The sequence below is a fragment of the Oncorhynchus masou genome, chromosome 17 (assembly GCF_036934945.1).
Source record: "Oncorhynchus masou masou isolate Uvic2021 chromosome 17, UVic_Omas_1.1, whole genome shotgun sequence".
Classification (NCBI taxonomy): Eukaryota; Metazoa; Chordata; class Actinopteri; order Salmoniformes; family Salmonidae; genus Oncorhynchus; species Oncorhynchus masou.
Genome location: NC_088228.1, coordinates 35,698,503 through 35,719,931, shown reverse-complemented (window position 1 = coordinate 35,719,931; position 21,429 = coordinate 35,698,503). Strand labels below are relative to the sequence as shown.

The 21,429-nt window shown below is 43.7% G+C and overlaps 1 protein-coding gene across 2 annotated transcripts in view; it reads left to right on the top strand.

The window, feature by feature from the left end:
- Nucleotides 1–21,429, top strand: part of LOC135558944 (CUGBP Elav-like family member 5) — a 45,198-nt gene that overhangs the window by 6,206 nt on the left and 17,563 nt on the right. For both annotated transcript variants that reach the window (XM_064993187.1, XM_064993185.1), the window contains exon 3: nt 6,294–6,342. In XM_064993187.1, the coding sequence (XP_064849259.1) occupies nt 6,294–6,342 (49 nt within the window). The remainder of the gene's footprint in view (nt 1–6,293; nt 6,343–21,429) is intronic.

Below are 21,429 nucleotides of genomic sequence, written 5' to 3'. Positions count from 1 at the left end.
ACATGTAACAGATATAACATCCCCCAAATGAAATGTTAACTGTGACTATATATGGTAAAACTACAGCGGGGATTTGTTCATTTGAATTTCATGCTTGTTTTATTATTTAAAAAGTGAATCTTACAAGTCAGGAGTGTGCCCCGAAGTTGATGGGTTTCTTGGTCCCATTTTCCCTCTGTGTAAGTCACCCTCGGAGGTTCGTCAGAAACACTTGACAATGGAAGGCACTCAGAGCGAGTTGGTAGGGACAAGGTGGTGGTTTGGGATCCACAGACTCACTCACTCACTGAGTTTCAGACACATAGCCGACATACAAGATGGGAAGTTGGAATGTGTCGTATAAAATACTATAACAGGGCCAACCCCCCAAAGCAGTGTGAAATGGAAAATAAGAGCTTGCTCTTCTCATGCCCGCTAACCCATATTAATGCCACTCTCCTCTCCCCCTGTCGCTCTCTCTTACCCCTGTCTCTCACTCTGTCTCTTCCTCTCTCTTTCTGTTGTACTATATCTTTCTCTCCCTGTCTCTCTCTCTCTCTCTCTCGTTCTCTTTCTCACAGTCTCTCTCCCTCCCTCTAATGGTTTATCTAGTTATTTCTCACCCCACTCTTTCTTTTGAATCCTAGCTCTCACTTTCGTGTTTGTGTGTTTGTGTGTGTGTGTGTATGTGTGTGCGTGCGTGTGTGTGTGTGCGCAGAGGAGGTTTTCACTCGTCTCTAATTGCCGTTTCCCTTCCTCTCACATCCCTCTCTTTCTTTCTCACCCTTCTCTCCTTTTCCTGGAGGAGTGACAGCTTCATCAGAAATAATTGGCTGCTTGCACTGTGCAGCTGCATGTCTCTCTGCATGTCTCTCCCTCTCCCCCTCCCCTCTCTCTCTTATCCCTCACTTCTGATCTATTATTCATCTGCGATGTTGTAATGCAAAATTAATTAGGCTTAATAATAGATTTGGTGGGGTGTAGGTTAGACAGACAGACTGCCATTAAAACAAGTGTTTAGTGTGATGATTGACGTCCATGTTTAGCCAATGAAAAGGCGTGGGGAAGTTTTTTTTTTAATAGATTTTTATTTTATGGCATAGATAGACTAGGGGGGTATAATTTCAAATAACCTTCTCTAAACAGCGGATAAGGTTTTGAAATGAAGATTAACACACGCGCATGCACAGACACACAAACACACATGCAGTACACACAGATTCCTTTGAACAATGTACCACCAGAAATTCTATGTCTGTGTCTTAGCGAATGCTTGTGTATTGTTGATACATTGTTCACAATCTATTATGCGCTTGGCCGTGACATTTCTGCCTCACATTGATGGATTCACAACCTGAGCCAGGCCACTAGGCTATAGTAGAGCCCCATGAGCGGTACCATTGTGGTTTACGCTCCCCTTGCGACTTGTGCTCTCATTAATCCAGTGCACAGAAACCGATTAGATAGTGTTGTTCCACATGGTGATCCTCACTGTGACGGAATCATTCTCAAAAGACACAGGTAATGACACAGGGATATGCTATGTGTGTGTGTGTGTGTGTCTGTCTGTGTGTGTGTCTGTGTGTGTGTCTGTCTGTCTGTCTGTCTGTCTGTCTGTCTGTCTGTCTGTCTGTCTGTCTGTCTGCGTGTGTGTGTGTGTGCGTGCGTGTGCGTGTGTGCGTGCGTGAGCGTGTGTGTTTGTGTGTGTGTGTTTTCTACCTCAGAATCCCTCTGTTACTCTGCGCATTTACAGCACAGTAAACTCATGATAAGTGCACAACATTGTATATGTACAGTACCAGTCAAAAGTTTGGGCACACCTACTCATTCAAGGGTTTTTCTTGATGCTTACTATTTTCTATATTGTAGAATAATAGTGAAGATATCAAAACTATGTGTGTGTGTGTGTGTGTGTGTGTGTGTGTGTGTGTGTGTGTGTGTGTGTGTGTGTGTGTGTGTGTGTGTGTGTGTGTGTGTGTGTGTGTGTGTGTGTGTGTGTGTGTGTGTGTGTGTGTGTGTGTGTGCGTGTGTGCGTGTGTGCGTGCGTGCGTGTGGTGACAGAGGCACTCTTCCCTCAGGTTGATGACCATGACCTTCTCTGTCACTGCTGAGTCTCTCATTATCTCACATGTTTGGCCCTCCTCTCTGTTTCTCTCTTACTCTTTCTCTCTGTCACTCCCCTATGCCTCTCTTTCTCATCCTTCTTTCTCCCTCTGACCGTGTCCAACTGCAGTATATGGCTGTCTACACTGCCTGTCTTCGTTGGTTGTAATTGCTACAGTGCTTTGCTGAGATGCAACACATTATTCATCTAGTCCATGTTTCCTAGTAGAGAGAGGTGCCTGCCAAGAACACATGAAGATGTCATAGTAGGACACACTTACACACAGGCATGTTTAGTTTTTCTCAGAGAGCCTGTGTATTAATGTGCTCTATATCCTTCTGTGAGAGCGTTTTATCTCGCTAGGAGAACACTCCCCGAAGTCCGGCAGCAGCAGAACCTTCGGTGGAAGAGTCAGCCCACATCTATTATTTAACAAAGTTAAACCAGAAGTATTAAGACCCCAGAGGGCTTTAGATCAGCCTCGCAACAACTGTGTTTGCAATAGGCTGCTCACAGTTAAACAAACTGCTAATACATGCAGCCTGAGATGCAGAAATATGTTCAATTCCAGGTTTCTTTACGTGCATGGGTTCCCCATTGGTTTTGGTTACCCTTTTTGGGAGTCAACACATAGAAGACAATACAAAGTGTGTGTATGTGCGTTCATGTGTGTGTTCGTGTGTATGTTCATGTGTGTGTCGTAACCTGAGGCTCGTTGGTATCTAAGGGCTGTGCTGTGTGTCTGTACGGTGTAATGTGTGTGGTGCGTGTGTGTCTACCAGTGGAGGCTGCTGAGGGGAGGACGGCTCATAATAAATGGTCTCTAACAACTGTCTCTGGCTGGTGCACACCCAAAAATCTACATTTCCTGTTTTTTTCCCAGTCCTCAAAAGTTGTCTCCTGATGTGATTTAAGCATGATTATGGACGTAACGATCAAAAGTTGTTGTTTTTCTAGTAATAAAGTGTGATTTTGAGGGCGAACGACTGAAACAGAAATGAAAACTGAAACCTGGATTAACAAAACAGAGAAAAGGGAATTTGGGAAAAGACTAAACGGAATCAGGCAAAAAATATAACTGATTTTATATGGCTCTAGTGGAGGGGTAGTGAGCTGTGTTATGGAAGGGTGGAGGGGTAGTGAGCTGTGTTATGGAAGGGTGGAGGGGTAGTGAGCTGTGTTATGGAAGGGTGGAGGGGTAGTGAGCTGTGTTATGGAAGGGTGGAGGGGTAGTGAGCTGTGTTATGGAAGGGTGGAGGGGTAGTGAGCTGTGTTATGGAAGGGTGGAGGGGTAGTGAGCTGTGTTATGGAAGGGTGGAGGGGTAGTGAGCTGTGTTATGGAAGGGTGGAGGGGTAGTGAGCTGTGTTATGGAAGGGTGGAGGGGTAGTGAGCTGTGTTATGGAAGGGTGGAGGGGTAGTGTGCTATGTTATGGAAGGGTGAAGGGGTAGTGAGCTGTGTTATGGAAGGGTGGAGGGGTAGTGAGCTGTGTTATGGAAGGGTGGAGTGGTAGTGTGCTGTGTTATAGAAGGGTGGAGGGGTAGTGTGCTGTGTTATGGAAGGGTGGAGGGGTAGTGTGCTGTGTTATGGAAGGGTGGAGTGGTAGTGTGCTGTGTAATGGAAGGGTGGAGTGGTAGTGAGCTGTGTTATGGAAGGGTGGAGTGGTAGTGAGCTGTGTTATGGAAGGGTGGAGTGGTAGTGTGCTGTGTTATGGAATGGTGGAGTGGTAGTGTGCTGTGTAATGGAAGGGTGGAGGGGTAGTGTGCTGTGTTATGGAAGGGTGGAGGGGTAGTGTGCTGTGTTATGGAAGGGTGGAGGGGTAGTGTGCTGTGTAATGGAAGGGTGGAGTGGTAGTGTGCTGTGTTATGGAATGGTGGAGTGGTAGTGTGCTGTGTAATGGAAGGGTGGAGGGGTAGTGTGCTGTGTTATGGAAGGGTGGAGTGGTAGTGTGCTGTGTTATGGAAGGGTGGAGGGGTAGTGTGCTGTGTTATGGAATGGTGGAGTGGTAGTGTGCTGTGTATTGGAAGGGTGGAATGGTAGTCAAATCAAATCAAAGTTTATTTGTCATGTGCGCCGAATACAACAGGTGTACAGGGAAATGCTTACTTACAGGCTCTAACCAATAGTGCAAAAAAGGTTTTAGGTAAACAATAGGTAGGTAAAGAAATAAAACAACAGTAAAAGACAGGCTATATATAGTAGCGAGGCTATAAAAGTAGATATGTAGATATGGTTAAAGTAACCGTATAGTGTGCTGTGTTATGGAAGGCTGGAGGGGTAGTGTGCTGTGTTATGGAAGGGTGGAGGGGTAGTGTGCTGTGTTATGGAAGGGTGGAGGGGTAGTGTGCTGTGTTATGGAAGGGTGGAGGGGTAGTGAGCTGTGTTATGGAAGGGTGGAGGGGTAGTGTGCTGTGTTATGGAAGGGTGGAGTGGTAGTGTGCTGTGTTATGGAAGGGTGGAGTGGTAGTGTGCTGTGTTATGGAAGGGTGGAGGGGTAGTGTGCTGTGTTATGGAAGGGTGGAGGGGTAGTGTGCTGTGTTATGGAAGGGTGGAGTGGTAGTGTGCTGTGTTATGGAAGGGTGGAGGGGTAGTGTGCTGTGTTATGGAAGGGTGGAGTAGGCCCCAATAAAATCAGCATTGCAGAGAACATGGACGGAATCACGGACTCCAGACATTAAAACGGAATTGAACAATATTCAAAAATGTAATGAATTTAGCAGGAAATCAACCAAATGTATTTATTCGAAAATTCAGTAATCTGCCCAAGATTATCATTAAACATTAACAAAATACATCAGTGATTCACAGGAATGTCCCTGTCTGTGTGCGTGTTTGTCTACCACTTTGTGTAGCCGTTAGCGATGATGCTTATGTTATGACAATAAAGTGTGATTCTGAGAAGGAACCCCCCCCCCCAAAAAAAAAAATTGGGGGGGAAAAACTGAAACCTGGAGTAACAAAAACAAAGAAAATGGAATTAGGGGGGAAATGTGAGGAATCAGGCAAAAAATAAAACCGATTATATAAGGCTCTACTTTTTCCTCAGTTCGGAGCTTTCACTGCATATCACGGCTTGGCATGTTCTTATGGCAGAGATGCCTGACTGTGGAATCTCTTGTGACAGCCGTGTCATATTCATGCCAACACACACACAGACATGCGCACAAGTGATTTTTCATGCACACACAAGATCACACCCACACACAGACACAGAGACACACACCCCTCTCTCTCTCTCTCTCTCTCTCTCTCTCACACACACACTCTTTCTCTCACACTCTCACTCTCTCTCACTCTCTCTCTCCCTCTCTCTCACACTCTCTCTCTCTCACACACACTCTCTCTCACTCTCTCTCTCACACTCTCTCTCTCTCTCACTCTCTCTATCACACACACTCTGTCACTCACTCGCTCTCTCTCTCCCTCTCTCTCTCTCTCACACACACTCTCTCTCACTCTCTCTCTCACACTCTCTCTCTCTCTCTCTCTCACTCTCTCTCTCACACACACTCTCTATGTCACTCACTCGCTCTCTCTCTCCCTCTATCTCTCTTTCTCACACACACACTCTCTCTCTTTCTCTCTCTCTCTCTCTCTCTCTCACACACACTCTCTCTCACTCTCTCACACTCTCTCTCTCTCTCACACACACTCTCTCTCTCTCGCTCTCTCTCTCTTGGTCAGCAGACAGGGTTCTCTCCTCACACTACCAGTTCTCTCAGGAACCTGACAGTATTGTGTATGAGGATGTACAATCCACTTAACCCTACTTGACTCCATGTGACTATAACTAGGAAGAATAACATGGTTATGTGTGATTTAGCAGTGTGAAAGAACCAACCCGACATGCTCTGCATGGCCCGGGGTCCTCCTTCGTTTTACTACGTCAACATTTTCTCCATGCTCAGTTCCAAGTCTATGAATCTGAGGCACATTTGGGGAAGGTTTATAGCGAGGTGGTGGTTGGTCCCTATCAATCTAGTGGAGGAATGGAGAGATGAATGAAAGAGAGAAAAAGACAGAAAGGATGTTATCTCCACAGACACAGGCTGTCATTGTAAATAAGAATTTGTTCTTAAATGACTTGCCCCGTGAAATAAAGTTACAAAATATAATGATAATAATACATGAGATGAACCATCTCGCTCTGCATCTCTTTCGTTCTTTCTCCCCTCACTCTGCCCTCTCTCTCTCTCTCTCTCTCTCTGCAGATGACTCGTCCCATCCAAGTGAAACCAGCTGACAGTGAGTGTCGTGGAGGTACTTGTATTTTATTTTCCTTATCTCTCTTTCTCTCTCTCATTTCTCTCTTATTACATGAGCTTTCTCTTCCTCATTCTACCCTGTCTTTAGTGTTCCTGTGAAGTGTGTGTGTGTGTGTGTGTGTGTGTGTGTGTGTGTGTGTGTGTGTGTGTGTGTGTGTGTGTGTGTGTGTGTGTGTGTGTGTGTGTGTGTGTGTGTGTGTGTGTGTGTGTGTGTGTGTGTGTGTGTGTGTGTGTGTGTGTGTGTGTGTGTTGTCAGGAGGCAAGGTTGTAACTATGTAAATGTTCTCTAACCCAGTCCACCACATTAGCTGATAATAGTGTCTCTGTCTCTGCTGTTCTTGGCCCCTACCCAACAGTCGATTTTCTGCCCTAGTTTCACTTACAGCAGGCCTTTCTTTCTGCTGGGTTGTGTGTGTGTGTGTGTGCGTGTGCATACGTGTGTGTTACCGCCGGCAGCGCTGTTTTTGTTTGTTGAAAGAGATAATACCGAACCTACAGTACACTATGTCCTAGACCTCTCCCTATAGTCTCTCTTTCAATTGTACATATTCATTATAAAGGAATCACCACACCGCGGTCATTAGTGGTCTCTGTGGATGAACTGGCATTTTATTACGATCATAAAATGAACCCTGATTTTCTCTCAAATTGATTCATGTCTCTGTTCTGTGTGCACTCCCACCACACAATACTATGCAATCCAGAGCTTGTATTTATGCACAACGTGTCTCAGAGTAGGAGTGATATAGGATCAGGTCCACCCTGTCTATATAAGCATTTTCATTATTGTCTTAAAGGCAAAACGGATCCTAGATCAGTACTCCTACTCTGAGACACTTTGTGAATACGGGCCAGCAGTGAGTGGAACACAGTTGCTATGCTAGCCTGATTCAGGTCTGTATCTGTATATTTATGGCATAACAATGATAGTCAGAGGAGTAGACTGTTAGAAGATGATAGGTCGTTCAGCATCATGGACAGCTCCACAGCCACAGCTCCACATCCTATCAGAGCCCAGAGACAGGTTGTCAGGGGCAACAGCTGCTTCCCTCAGCCGTGAGAGAGAGAGAGTTTCAGAATAACTGTAGCTAAACACTCAGTATCAACAGCTTACTACAGTGGTCACCGGAACGGGTTCTACAGAGCTACAAGGTGTCCAGGTTCCTTCATTTAGAATAGTTCATGTGAATCCCAACCAACCGCAGTCGGCTGTTTTTATGAAGAGGTTTGTCACCCCAAAAGAAATTCCATTAGCATGTAAATCCTATCTGGAAATAAACACACACACATGCATGCGCGCATACACACACTCGCACACACAATGCGGCTTAGGATCGAGAAGCTTCAGGAAAGAGGGGAAGATGAAAGAGAAGAATTAGAAGGAGATAATCAACCTCTCCTGGATTTATGAAGAGAGCAGACCTCAAGCAATCAAGCTAGCTAATTAACTCTGCCTCCGACAATCCCTATGAACTGCTATTGGTGTCTAGACACTGTTATGTAACCTATACCCTCTCCTCCGTCCATCTCTCCCTTCTCTCTTCGTCTTACACTCTGTCTCTGACTCTCTTTGTCTCTTGTTGCGTATCTCTGTCTCTTCTTACTCTCTCTCTCTCCCTCTCTCTCTCTCTCTCTCTCTCTCTCTCTCTCTCTCCCTCCCTCCCTCCCTCCCTCCCTCGCTCTCTCTCTCTCTCTCTCTCGCTCTATCGTTCCATCCGACAGTTATCCAGCATTACAACATCACTTCTGCTTTCCCAAATAAGAGAGGCTATTCTGGGCAAGGGGGCCTTGCGAATCCCAGCTTATGTTAGACACACACACGCAAGCACACACACACACACACACCCACATGCATCATTTTGTGCTGATTTCCAAGATGTAATGGCAATTGGTGTTGTACTAAACGAAATGGAATGGATGACATAATTGTAGCCTGAACTGTAGTATTTCCTGTTGTATTTACAGTTAACTATATAGTAAAGGAAAACTGTAGTATTTAATGTTTTTACAGATTGCAGTATTTATGCAGACTTGACATTTTAGTAATTTAGCAGATGTGTTTATACAGAGCAACACTCAGTAGTGAGCGCATACATTTTCCCCATGGGAATTGAACCCACAACCTTGGCATTGCAAGCACCATGATCTACCAACTGAGCCAAATGGAACATAGCATTTATAGTAACTATAGTATGGATACTGTAGTACATGAAAACTGTAGCTTAATACTATAGTAATTAAGGTAGTGTGTTTGCAGACATTACTGTAGTATTTGCTATCATTTATTATTTTTATTATCTTTGACATAGAAGTGGAGGCTTTCTCATTCAGGAAACATACTAGAGAAATACTCAAATACCAAATGTTCCATAACCTGTAGGCAGTGGTGTGTATTCATGGATGCCAAGGGAAGTCAGGCTTTTCCAAAAAAAAGTACCAATATATATATTTTAAACAGTAATTTATCTTAAACAGTCATTTAGTCTCTCAGAGTTTCATGAATCTCCTTCAATTCGCAAGAGGCTTAATGTATGTATTAAGGAGAAAGGATCCGAGAGAGCAAAACAGTGCCTCTCTGTCTCTCTACGTGTAGCCCATCTATCTGATGCTGTCTGGTCCAAACGAGTGACGAGTGACATTGTTGCCGCCCGTAGTCAAGGGAAGCCAGCGAGCATCTGGCCTCCATTGACAAAAAAAGTATACAACATTTTCCAATCAGCTTTGAGCTAAACTGAGTGAGCTCAACTGTGAATGGTCCTGGCGCACCAAACAAAAGTGTCAAGGGAAACCAGCTTGGATTTGGCGTACCCCCTATCAAATCCCATTGAGAGCATATATGTCATTGACAGAAAAAAAAATGAATTGTTGCATCTCGTTGTGCTGTTGTCCTCCAGCAGCCAGCTAGTTAAAATTTGCCCTTTCCTAAATTAGACATTTTTCCCCAACCATTAATTCATACATTGTTGTGCCCCTGGCCTGAGTGGTTGGAAGTTCAAATATGTATGATAGCCAGATGTAGAAGGCTAATGTTAACAAGCTAACATTGCCCATGAATGGACATGAGGCTAGCGAACAAGCATTTTAGCTAGGTAGCCTAGGACAACAAAAACTAAAAGCGTGTACTGTATGATAGAGTGGTGAAAGAGAGCCGGATGGCATTGCTGTTTCTCTACAAGTAGGGTGAGTCAACATGTTTGTCTACTTGTATGAAAACGCACACATATGCATCCAGAAATCAGAACCATGGACAGACACATCATATTTAGCTTTAAGTTGATTGGACTAAATTGTTTTTGGTTATCTTTTAGTTGTCACTGTATCAGACTAAGCAGAGGTAGTTCGATTATGTTGAAATGTTGAAGTTGAAATGGTGCTGGAATAGTGGCAGCACCTGTTTTCTTTGCGACCTGCAATAACACTCTTTGGTTCTAAATCAACAGTTGTTTAGTGGTCCGAACATGTAGGAAACATTAACCTGCTTGACCATGTAACTGCTACTGGACATGCAATATGCTTTCTGAACTTCACTGGACAGATGTTGCTTTCCGGTTTTGTGATAAAACAAAGGTTTGGTTGGATTTATTCTGCCACTGTGTCTTATTATTTTCTTTGCCTTTAGGCCTGAATATCACGGTCGCAAGGCATATGCTTTAACAGGTTATAGAGCAAACAACGCAATTATTGTCTCCCCCGGTGATTTTACCCACGCACCGCTACTGCCTGTATGTAGGTAGGACTGGGGTCTGAACGGATAGGAAACACAATATTTAGTCAATACTTGGCATGTAAGTCTCTCAATTATGGGTGGCACAAATTGCGAGCGTTTTAGCGGACTGTAGTGTTTTTGCTGACATTACTGTAGTATTTACTACAGTGTTTTTAGCGGTATACTGCAACATTCTATAGTAAGTACCACACATGATCAAGGATTATTACAGTGTGTAGTATAGTATTCCACGGTAGACTACAGTTAATTCTAGAATTCTACAGTAAGTACTGTTGTATTCTTTAGTAAACGGTCATCTTTTTTTCATGTGGGCATGGACACACACATGGTGTGTGGCACAAACCTTGTAGCTGAAGGTGTGGGTGGGTGTGGGTTTGTGCATGCATGCTTGCGTGTGTGTGTATTCATTCACTTCTGCCTTGTGCTTTAGTATGTCCTATTCTGTGTATATGTGCATGGATTTGTCATTCTCTCTCTCTCTCTCTCTCTCGCTCTCTCTCTGTGTGGGGGGGGTCTGTCTCTTCTCTCTCTTCTCTATCTCTCTCTCTCTCTCTGTATGTGGGGGGGTCTGTCTCTCTCTCTCTCTTCTCTCTCTCTCTCTCTCTCTCTCTCTCTCTCTCTGTGTGGGGGGGGGTCTGTCTCTCTCTCTCTCTCTCTCTCTCTCTCTCTGTGTGTGTGGGGGGGTCTGTCTCTTCTCTCTCTCTCTCTCTCTCTCTCTCTCTCTCTGTGGGGGGGGGTCTGTCTCTTCTCTCTCTCTCTCTCTCTCTCTCTCTCTCTCTGTGTGTGTGGGGGGGTCTGTCTCTTCTCTCTTTGGTGCTGGAACATCGAGTCCACAGTAGCAGGGCTTAGGGGGAGAGAGGAGCAGAACAGATGAATATAGGTCGATGCACTGAGCTGTTCTCCTCTCCTCTGAGCTCTTAGACTGTGATTATCTATACCTGAACACTGGAGAGACCCTGGGGAGGCAGCAGGATACATGCACTGTCTCGATGCTTCCAGAGGTTACTGTAATGCAGCAACCATTCAGCCATCATGGGTCTTTATCTATGAACACCAATGGTGGATATGCGCACAAATGCATCCATTAGACTGCTGCTATGAGATTCATCTAAAGAAATATCTCCCCCACAGGACCTTTGTATTTCAAGTTGGATTTACATCTCCTCACTGTCGGGGAACCTCACATTTCTTGTTTGCTTGACTCAATTCTTCCAATCCGTTGCTCTGACGTTTGAACAAACTCACAACCGCGGGCGTGGCATAGCGTTTGGCCGGACCAAGGAGTCTGAGTAACCAGGCAAATTTATTGTAGCTCTTTGGGACACATTTTAATTTGCTGTAGTCTCGTTTTCATGTTAAAATCATGTTGCCCATATACTCATTGTGTACTATGTGTGGGTTACACATTCCCATTGTTCTGTGTACTACAGCCTACCCTTTCCCTGACAATGCGGGGCGGCAGGGTAGCCTAGTGGTTAGAGCGTTGGACTAGTAACCGGAAGGTTGCGAGTTCAAACCCCTGAGCTGACAAGGTACAAATCTGTCGTTCTGCCCCTGAACAGGCAGTTAACCCACTGTTCCCAGGCCGTCATTGAAAATAAGAATCTGTTCTTAACTGACTTGCCTGGTTAAATAAAGGTAAAATAAAAATTCTTGAATGTGTGTGCGTGTGCGCACAAAGACACACAATGCTTCATTTGTAACCTCACCCTATACTCCCTCGCTCTATCGCTCAAATCAAAGTTTATTTGTCACGTGCTCCAAATACAACAGGTGTAAACTTTACAGTAAAATGCTTACTTACGGTCTCTAACCAATGGTGTCTCTAACCAATGGTGGGGGTAAAAACTGTTGAGAAGCCTTTTTGTCCTAGACTTGGCACTCCGGTACCGCTTGCCATGCGGTAGTAGAGAGAACAATCTATGACTGGGGTGGCTGGGGTCTTTGACAATTTTTAGGGCCTTCCTCTGACACCGACTGGTTTAGAGGTCCTGGATGGCAGGCAGCTTTGCCCCAGTGATGTACTGGGCCGTATGCACTACCCTCTGAAGTGCCTTGCGGTTGGAGGCCGAGCAATTGCCGTACCAGGAAGTGATGCAACCTGTCAGGATGCTCTCGATGTTGCAGCTGTAGAACCTTTTGAGGATCTCAGGACCCATGCCAAATCTTTTTAGTTTCCTGAGGGGGAATAGGCTTTGTCGTGCCCTCTTCATGACTGTCGTTTGTCGTGCCCTCTTCTGGTTCGCTTCCTATTGCGATTAATTGGTATTTCTGACCTGTGGGGTGTTTGGAGAATATCGTGTGAGTCCTGCTTGCTGCTGTTGTTGTTGTTGAAGAAATCGTTGTCTAATCCGAGGTGAGTGAACTCTGTCCTGATATCCAGAAGCTCCTTTCTTCCGTTAGATACGGATGCAGAAACATTACGTACAAAATAATTTACAAATATCTCGAAAAAAAAACTCACATAAATAGCACAATTGGTTAGGAGACCGTAAAAGGTTCCCCCTCAGGACAGATATTCAGATGAACACAGATACAGTATATTCCTAACCCTGGGAGTGTATACACCGGGTGGAACCTTTGATCGTAGTGAGGGGTTCTTCAGGTGTCAGGGGGAATAAGTAAGAGATGCACCCCTGTGGTTGAGAGGTAAATTACCTCATCCACCATCCAAGGTGCTCCCTCACTTTTTACAATTTGAGAAAACACAGATAAATTCTAAATAAATTATATTTAAGTACCACTAAAATTCCATTAAAACTATAAAATGACAAACTAAATACATATGTAGGCTATAGCAGCCTATAGGTTGCTAAATGGTGGTTTCTTCCCTGTCGTTTTCTCTGGCGGTGGGAGGAATGATGAATAACTGTTGGCATGTGTGCAGAGGCCCATTGGTCGGAGGCTTGACCACTTTGCCGACCACTTTGAGCGGGCCAAATCCGACGTAACAAGAACAGACAGACGGTACTCTACTAGGGATTGCTAAAGCATGTGTCCTCAAAACATTTTGTTATGGACTTGGGGCTCTTGTAATACGCATTTGAACTCGCCCTACTGTCTGAGTGCTTAGTTTACAGAAACGTACCACCTCTATTGCGTATGCAGACAAACTGATCACGCCAACGAGATCTAGCATCCAAATTCACCGTGTCTGCCTTGATGTTCATAAAACTCCACGGAGGCCTCTTGCGCAGTTGAACCCAAAATGATATGTGACCACCTGGTTATGGTGTTGTCCTTTCAGCAACATGATTCAAAGGGCGCTCAAATATCTTAAAATAATCCACATCCAGATGTTGTATCTGCCTAATAATCCTACTCATCACTTACTAGTATTATTACAAATAGAAGATTAGCACTTATCACAATGGTGCTCGTTTAGTAAAATTAAGAGCAAAGCTGAAATCAATGTCTCGCAAGATACGTAGGCATATAGGCTAATGAATAATTCATATTTTACATAACAGACCCGGATATAATAGCATATAAGCCTACTGTAGCATAGTATGACTATAATATGTTACACCAAAAACACCTCCGCAGTCATTTCTTATCTGATGCTGAATAATCACATTTATTTCGTCATGCGGCCACAAGTCAACAGTGCGCACTGCAGGCTATATGCTTTGATTGAAACAAAATAGACCTATAAGAAAGGCTATTAGTCCGCATACAGTTTGGACATTTCACGGGTAAAACGTGAACAATTGTCATTTATGATTGAAAGTGATAATGGCCCATTTTGGTGTTTGATGGTATTAAAAATAGAACGTTTAAGATGTTAAAAATAGAACACAGAATACGCGTGGGCATAGGCAGACGTTGCAATTGGATGATGCATTTTATGCACCTATTTTATAATGATATTTAATCTGTCAGCACAAACTTTGATTGAGTAATGATAACATAATTTTATTTAAAAACAATTGCACTCCCTCACCTAAAAAAATAGCACCACACCACTGACACCATCCATATCAAATATGATCAGATGTGTGTGTGTGAACGCAGCTATATCTGTGTTGAATATACAGTAGTTGTACTTGATTAATTCGCTTGGGGAAATGATTGGTTACCATGTGACATTAAAAACAGTGCCTTCAGAAAGTACTCACACCTGTTGACTTTTTACCCATTTTGTTGTGTTACAGCCTGAATTTAAAATGGATTCAACTGAGATGCTGTGTCACTGATCTACACACAATATCCCATCATGTCAACGTGGAATTATGTTTTTAGAAATGATTACAAATGAATCAAAAATGAGATGTTTAAATGTCTTGAGTCAATAAGTATTACAGCTCTTATTTTTTTATTTTTTTTTACAATCGCTAGGACCCATTTCTCAATACTTAGGTCACTTTTTCAAAACTCTTCACACAGTGAGCACAACAGCAGTCTATGTGGGCTAAACTGTGGATCATTTTTCATTGCTTTGGCACAAAATGCATTCAAATCAAATTGTATTAGTCACATGCGCTGAATACAACAGTGAAATGATTACTTACGAGCCTTACAGTGAAGTGATTACTTACGAGCCCCCAACCAACAATGCAGTTTCAAGAAAATACAGACAAGAATAAGAGCTAAAATTAACAAGTAATTGAAGAGCAGCAGTAAAACCACAATAGCAAGACTATATACAGGGGGGTACTGGTACAGAGTCAATGTGCGGCGGCACCGGTTAGTCGAGGTAATATGTACATGTAGGTAAAGTTACTTTTTTATATATTTTTATTTTTACCCCTTTTTTCTCAGCCGCACCAATGTGCCGGAGGAAACACGGTGTACCTGGCAACCTTGGTTAGCGCGCACTGCACCCGTCCCGCCACAGGATTCGCTGGCACGCGATGAGACAAGGACATCCCTACCGACCAAGCCCTCCCTAACGACACTAGGCCAATTGTGCGTCACCCCACAGACCTCCCGGTCGGTTACGACAGTGCCTGGGCGCAAACCCAGAGTCTCTGATGGCACAGCTGGCGCTTCAGTACGGCACCCTTAACCACTGCGCCACCCGGGAGGCCTAGGTAGAGTTATTGAAGTGAATATGCATACACAACAACAGACATCTGTCAAATTTCATGAATTATTTTCTCACTCAGACACAACCACCACCAAAACTCTATGTACCTACAGGCCAATTTGCACATACTCTTTTCAAAACTGTTAAACTTAAGGTCAAAACCTAACATAACACAAAATTGAATAAGACAGCAATTTTCTACATTTCTACAGTAATATGTATTGAAATATATTCCAAATCTAAAAAATGTAATTCTATTAAAACAATTAGACCAACCACAGCTGATTCCCATTGTAGCTGAACACCTACCCAGGTGTTAGTCTTTCAATTTCATTACCATCTATACAAAAGGGGACATCTTAGGAATAATGCTGTACTGTAATGTAAACATGGTCCCAGCCAGAGATAGAGAAGTGGTTGACAGAGGAAGAAGAGTGGCTGGGAGAGGGAGAGGGAGAGGAGTATGAATGCGTGGTGGAAGAAGACTGAGAGGAAGATCAAGAGCTTTCGTCTCAGATGAGACTAGGGCCACTATGATTGATCATGTAATAAATCATGGTCTATCAATGAGACAGGCTGGTCTAAGAGTGCAGCCAAATCGGCAATGCTCATCAGTGGCATCTATTGTAAGAAATTTCCGGCAAAACAGGTAAGATGTGCATTCTGCAAGGGCATCTGACTGAACTGCACATTACAGAAGTAAATTGAGCAAAGCCTCCAAACCCACTTGTGTGTAAATGTTTTTGTATTTCTGCTTAGGACCCAACGGTTACCTCCCACAGGCGGGAGAGGTAGGACTTTCACTGCTGTGCAGGAAACTGCAATCTTTGATATGGTCATCAGAAACAATGTCATAAAACTCTCAGAGATTCGGGACAGATTGTTGGCAGACAACATTACATTTGGAAATATTCACAATGTAAGCATATCAACTATTTCTAGAGTCCTGAAACAACATCAAGTCAGGATGAAGCAGTTGTACACTGTACCATTTGAGAGGAACTCTGAACGAGTCAAGCAACTCAGGAACCAATATGTCCAGGTAAGATGACTATAAAATACAGAACTGGTTTTGAACAAAACCAAACAGTGCAGAGGCACACTGCGGCATGTTTTGAGGTATAACGTAAACTACCGTAATAGCCTAAATCTTATGTTTCCTTGTGGATTTATTTGAGAGAATCGTGGAGATTGAAGCCAGGCAAACACCCCACATATTCATCTTTGTGGATGAGGCTGGTTTCAACTTGGCCAAAACACGGCGGCGAGGAAGGAATGTGATTGGGAAAAGAGCCACAGTGGATGTCCCGGGCCAGAGGGGTGCCGACATCACAATATGTGAAGCAATGTCCTCTGATGGATGGCTGCTACACAAACCTCTAATTGGGCCGTACAACACCGAGCGTCTCATTTCATTCCTGGATGACCTCTATGGAAGGGTTGTGCCAGGTCAGGAAAGGGTTGTAGTGAGGCGAAATCGGCCAACGTTTGTAATTGTATGGGACAATATGGCATTTCACCACTCCCGTGCAGTCCATCTCAGGATGGTGTCAATTTTCTTCCCACCTTACTCTCCATTCCTCAACCCCATTGAGGAATTATTTTCCTCATGGAGGTGGAAGGTTTATGACCACCATCCACATCATCAAATGTCCCTCCTGGACGCAATGAGCGCTGGATGCCTGGACATATCTGCAGAAGATTGCCAGGGATGGACCAGGCATGCCAAAAGGTTATTTTCTAGGTGTATTGCCCAAGATAAGATGTGATGTGGATGAGAACTTGTGGCCAATTGCAGAAGACAGGGTTGACCAGCATTGCTACTGTATATGTATCGGTAGATTGTGTATATACAAATTATTGTATTTTGGAATCACTCAATACCAAAAAATGACACAAATATTGAAGCATATTGCATCATGTCTAAGTCATTCCTGTAACATATACTGCAGTGAATTCTAAACAGTAGAGAGGTGTCATTCTTGTTTTGTAAAGACATTTTACATTAGAAAACATTGTGTAATGCTACCTGTTGTTAGTGTTTTTTCGGTCCTTGTTTGAGTGACAAAGTGTGCTTGTTGGGTGACAACCTTTGCTAGTGTTATGGAAGAATGAGTTGATTTGAGACATTAAGTGTTTTGGTAGTTTTAGTACATTTTGGATGTGAATTTAACTGCTGTTCCAAGTGGAAAGTTTGTTAAGGATAACTGTATGAAGAGTTTTTAAAAAGTGACCTAAGTATTGAGAAATGGGTCCTAGCGATTATAAAAAGAACTGTAAACCCCATTGTGGCAAGTTGTGGCAAGTTGTGGCAAGTTGTGGCAAGTTCAGGAGTAATAGTTTTATCACTTTGTGTGCAATAATAGTATTTAACATTATTTTTTAATGACTACCTCATCTCTGTACCCAATGCATACAATTAGGTCCCTCAGTCTAGCAGTGAATCTCAAACCCAGATTCAACCACAAAGACCAAGGAGGTTTTCCAATGCCTCGTAAATGGCACATATTGGTAGACGAGTATAAAAAAACAGACGTTGAATATCCTTTGAGCATGGTAAAGTTATTACACTTTGGATGGTGCATCAATACACCCAGTCACTACGAAGATACTGGTGTCCTTCCTAACTCAGTTGCCGGAGAGGAAGGAAATCGCTCAGGGATTTCAACGAGGCTAATGGTTACTTTAAAGCGGTTACAGAGTTAAATGGCTGTGATAGGAGAAAATTGAGGATGGATCAACAACATTGTAGTTACTCCACAATACTGAACTAAATGACAGAGGGAAAAGAAGGATGTAAGGAATGCGTACTGGCGGCAGGGAAGTCAGACGCAGGAGAGCAAAAACTGTGTTTCCTGTGCAGTTTAATAACAAAAAAACACCAGAAAACAGAACAATCAAATAATGGGTACATAACCCGACGCACACCAGGACAGACGTGCACAAGCCCTTACATTAAACAATCACCAACTAGGACATGAGGTGGTACAGAGGCTTAAATACACAACATGTAATTGATGGGATTGGAACCAGGTGTGATGGAAGACAAGACAAAACCAAAGGAAAATGAAAAGAGGATCAGCAACGGCCGCCCGAACAAGGAGAGGGACCAACTTCGGTGGAAGTCGTGACAGTGGAGGCTTCTTATCATGGATCATCACTGGAGGCTTCTTGCCATGGATCATCACTGGAGGCTTCTTTGCCATGGATCATCACTGGAGGCTTCTTGCCATGGATCATCACTGGAGGCTTCTTGCCATGGATCATCACTGGAGGCTTCTTTGCCATGGATCATCACTGGAGGCTTCGTGCCATGGATCATCACTGGAGGCTTCGTGCCATGGATCATCACCGGAGGCTTTGTGCCATGGATCATCACTGGAGGCTTCGTGCCATGGATCATCACCGGAGGCTTTGTGCCATGGATCATCACTGGAGGCTTCTTGCCATGGATCATCACTGGAGTGGAGCGACACACAGGAGGCCTGGCTCTGGGAGCAGGCACAGGACTCACCAGGCTGGGGAGACATACAGGAGGCTTCTTCCTTGGCCGAGGCACCGGATATACTGGGCCGTGGAGGCGCACTGGCAGTCTCAAGCGCAGAGCTAGCACAACCCGCTCTGGCTGGATGCCCGCTTCCAACCGGCAAATGCTCGCTTCCACCTGGCACAGAGCACACCGGCCTGTGAATGCTCAACCGAGACACCGTGCGCATCACCCCATAGCACGGTGCCTGACCAGTCGCATGCTCGACACGGTAAGCACGGGGAGTTGGCTCAGGTCTGAATCCTGACTCTGCCACCCTCCCCATGTGATCCCCCCCCAAAAAAAATTGAGTGGCCTCCCGGTCTTTAGTGCCAGCCGTGACCCTGTGTAAACCTGGGCCCTCTTTCTCGCTGCCTCCACCTTCCTCTCTGCTTCCAGCTGCTCCCACGGCAGGCGATCCTTTCCCGCCAGGATCTCCTCCCATGTCCAGGATCCTTTGCCATTTAGGATAAACTCCCATGTCCAGTCCTCCTGAACACGCTGCTCCTCCTTACCACGCTGCTTGGTCCGTTTGTGGTGGGAAGTTCTATCGTGGCCGTTAAAAGAAGAGGACCAAGGTGCAGTGTGGTGAGCATACATTTTCTCTTTATTTGGAAAATGACACCGAACAAAACAATAAACACTACAAAAACAACCGTGACACTAAAGGCTATGTGCCCTAAACAAAGTCAACTTCCCACAAAGACAGGTGGAAAAAAGGGCTACCTAAGTATGGTTCTCAATCAGAGACAATGATAGACAGCTGTCCCTGATTGAGAACCCTACCCGGCCAAAACATAGAAATACAAATAATAGAATATAGAATACCCACCCAACTCACACCCTGACCAAACCAAAATAGAGACATAAACAGGATCTCTAAAGTCAGGGCGTGACACCCAGTTCCACAATAAATGTTTGATTTGTTTGATAATGTCCACAATTTATGTCCAAATAGCTACTTTTGTTAGCACGTTTGGTAAACAAATCAAAACTCACGAAGCGTGTTCACTAGTTGCAGATAAAATGTAAATAAGTTCCGTGACAGTCTGTAGAAACTTGTCAAAAGATGTATGGAATCAATATTTAGGATGTTTTTAACATAAATCTTCAATAATATTCCAACTGGAGAATTCCTTTGTCTTCAGAAGAGCAAAGGAATGGGAGATACCTCTAATGTGAAATGCGCGTGTCCAGTGCATGAATGCTGGCAGACCTCTGACTCATTCCCCTCTCATTCAGCCCCCCTTCATAGTAGAAGCATCAAAAAGTTTCTAAAGACGGTTGACATCTAGTGGAAGCCTTAAGAAGTGCGACATGACCAATATCCCACTGTATATTCAATAGGAGCTGAGTTGAAAGTTGACCAACCTCAGATTTCCCACTTCCTGGTTGGATTTTTTTCTCAGGTTTTTGCCTGCCATATGAGTTCTGTTATACTCTCAGATATCATTCAAACAGTTTTAGAAACTTAGAGTGTTTTCTATCCAAATATACTAATAATATGCATATATTAGCAACTAGGACTGAGGAGCAGACAGTTTAATCTGGACACCTCTGGGCACCTTATTCATCCAAGCTTCTCAATAAATAAAATAACAATAAAAAAAAAATTGTAAATGTAAAAATAATAAATAATTAAGGAGCAACAATAAAATAACAGTAGTGTGGGGGTACCGGCGAGTACCGGTACAGAGTCAATGTGTGGGGGCACCGGTTTGTCAAGATAATTGAGGTAATATGTACATGTAGGTAGAGGTAAAGTGACAATGCATGGATAATAAACAGAGAGTAGCAGCAGTGTAAAAATGTGGGTGGGTGGGTGGGAGGGGGCAATGGATAGCGTTATGTTTGGGGTAAATCCAACACAACACACCACTGAGTACCACTCATCATATTTCCAAGCATGGTGGTGGCTGCATCAATGTTGTGGGTATGCTTGTCATTGGCAAGGACTAGGGAGTTTTTTGTATAAAAAGAAATGGAATAGAAATAAGCACAGGCAAATTCCTAGAGGAGAACCTGGTTCAGTCTGCTTTCCAACAGATACTGGGAGACAAATTCACCTTTCAGCAGGACAATAACCTAAAAGACAAGGCCAAATCTACACTGGAGTTGTCTACCAAGATGACGTTGAATGTACAGTTTTTGACATAAATCATCTTGAAGATCTATGGCAAGACATAGAAATGGCTGTCTAGCAATGATCAACAACCAACTTAGTTTAAAAAAGAATGATGTGCAAATATTGTACAATCCAGGTGTGTACAGCTCTTAGAGACGTACCCAGAAAAACTCACAGCTGTAATCGCTGATTAAGGTGATTCTAACATGTATTGACTCAGGGGTATGATTATTATGCAAATGAGATATTTCTGTATTTCATTTTCAATAAATTAGCAAAAATGTCTTAAAACATGTTTTCACTTGATCATTATGGGATGTTGTGTGTAGATGGGTGAGAAGAAGACAACTATTGAATCCATGTTGAATTCAGGCTGTAATACAACAAAGTGTGGAGTAAGTCGAAGGGTAGGAATACAAAGGCACTGAATACGAAGGCACTGTACTGTACATGTAAAGTGCTAGTATGCATTCAAATGTGAGCATAACACCAGATGGGAGGGGAATAGGAAATTCCATAGGATTCAGCTGTGTATCAGTACCACATAGGCCTTTGATGGTTGTTTTCCATCACGTGTGCCTATATTTTCAGCTCATCCAGAGAACTACTTTACAATAGTGATATGAACATTATCACAACAAAGGCACCTGTTTGGCATGTACAACCTGTCCCCCG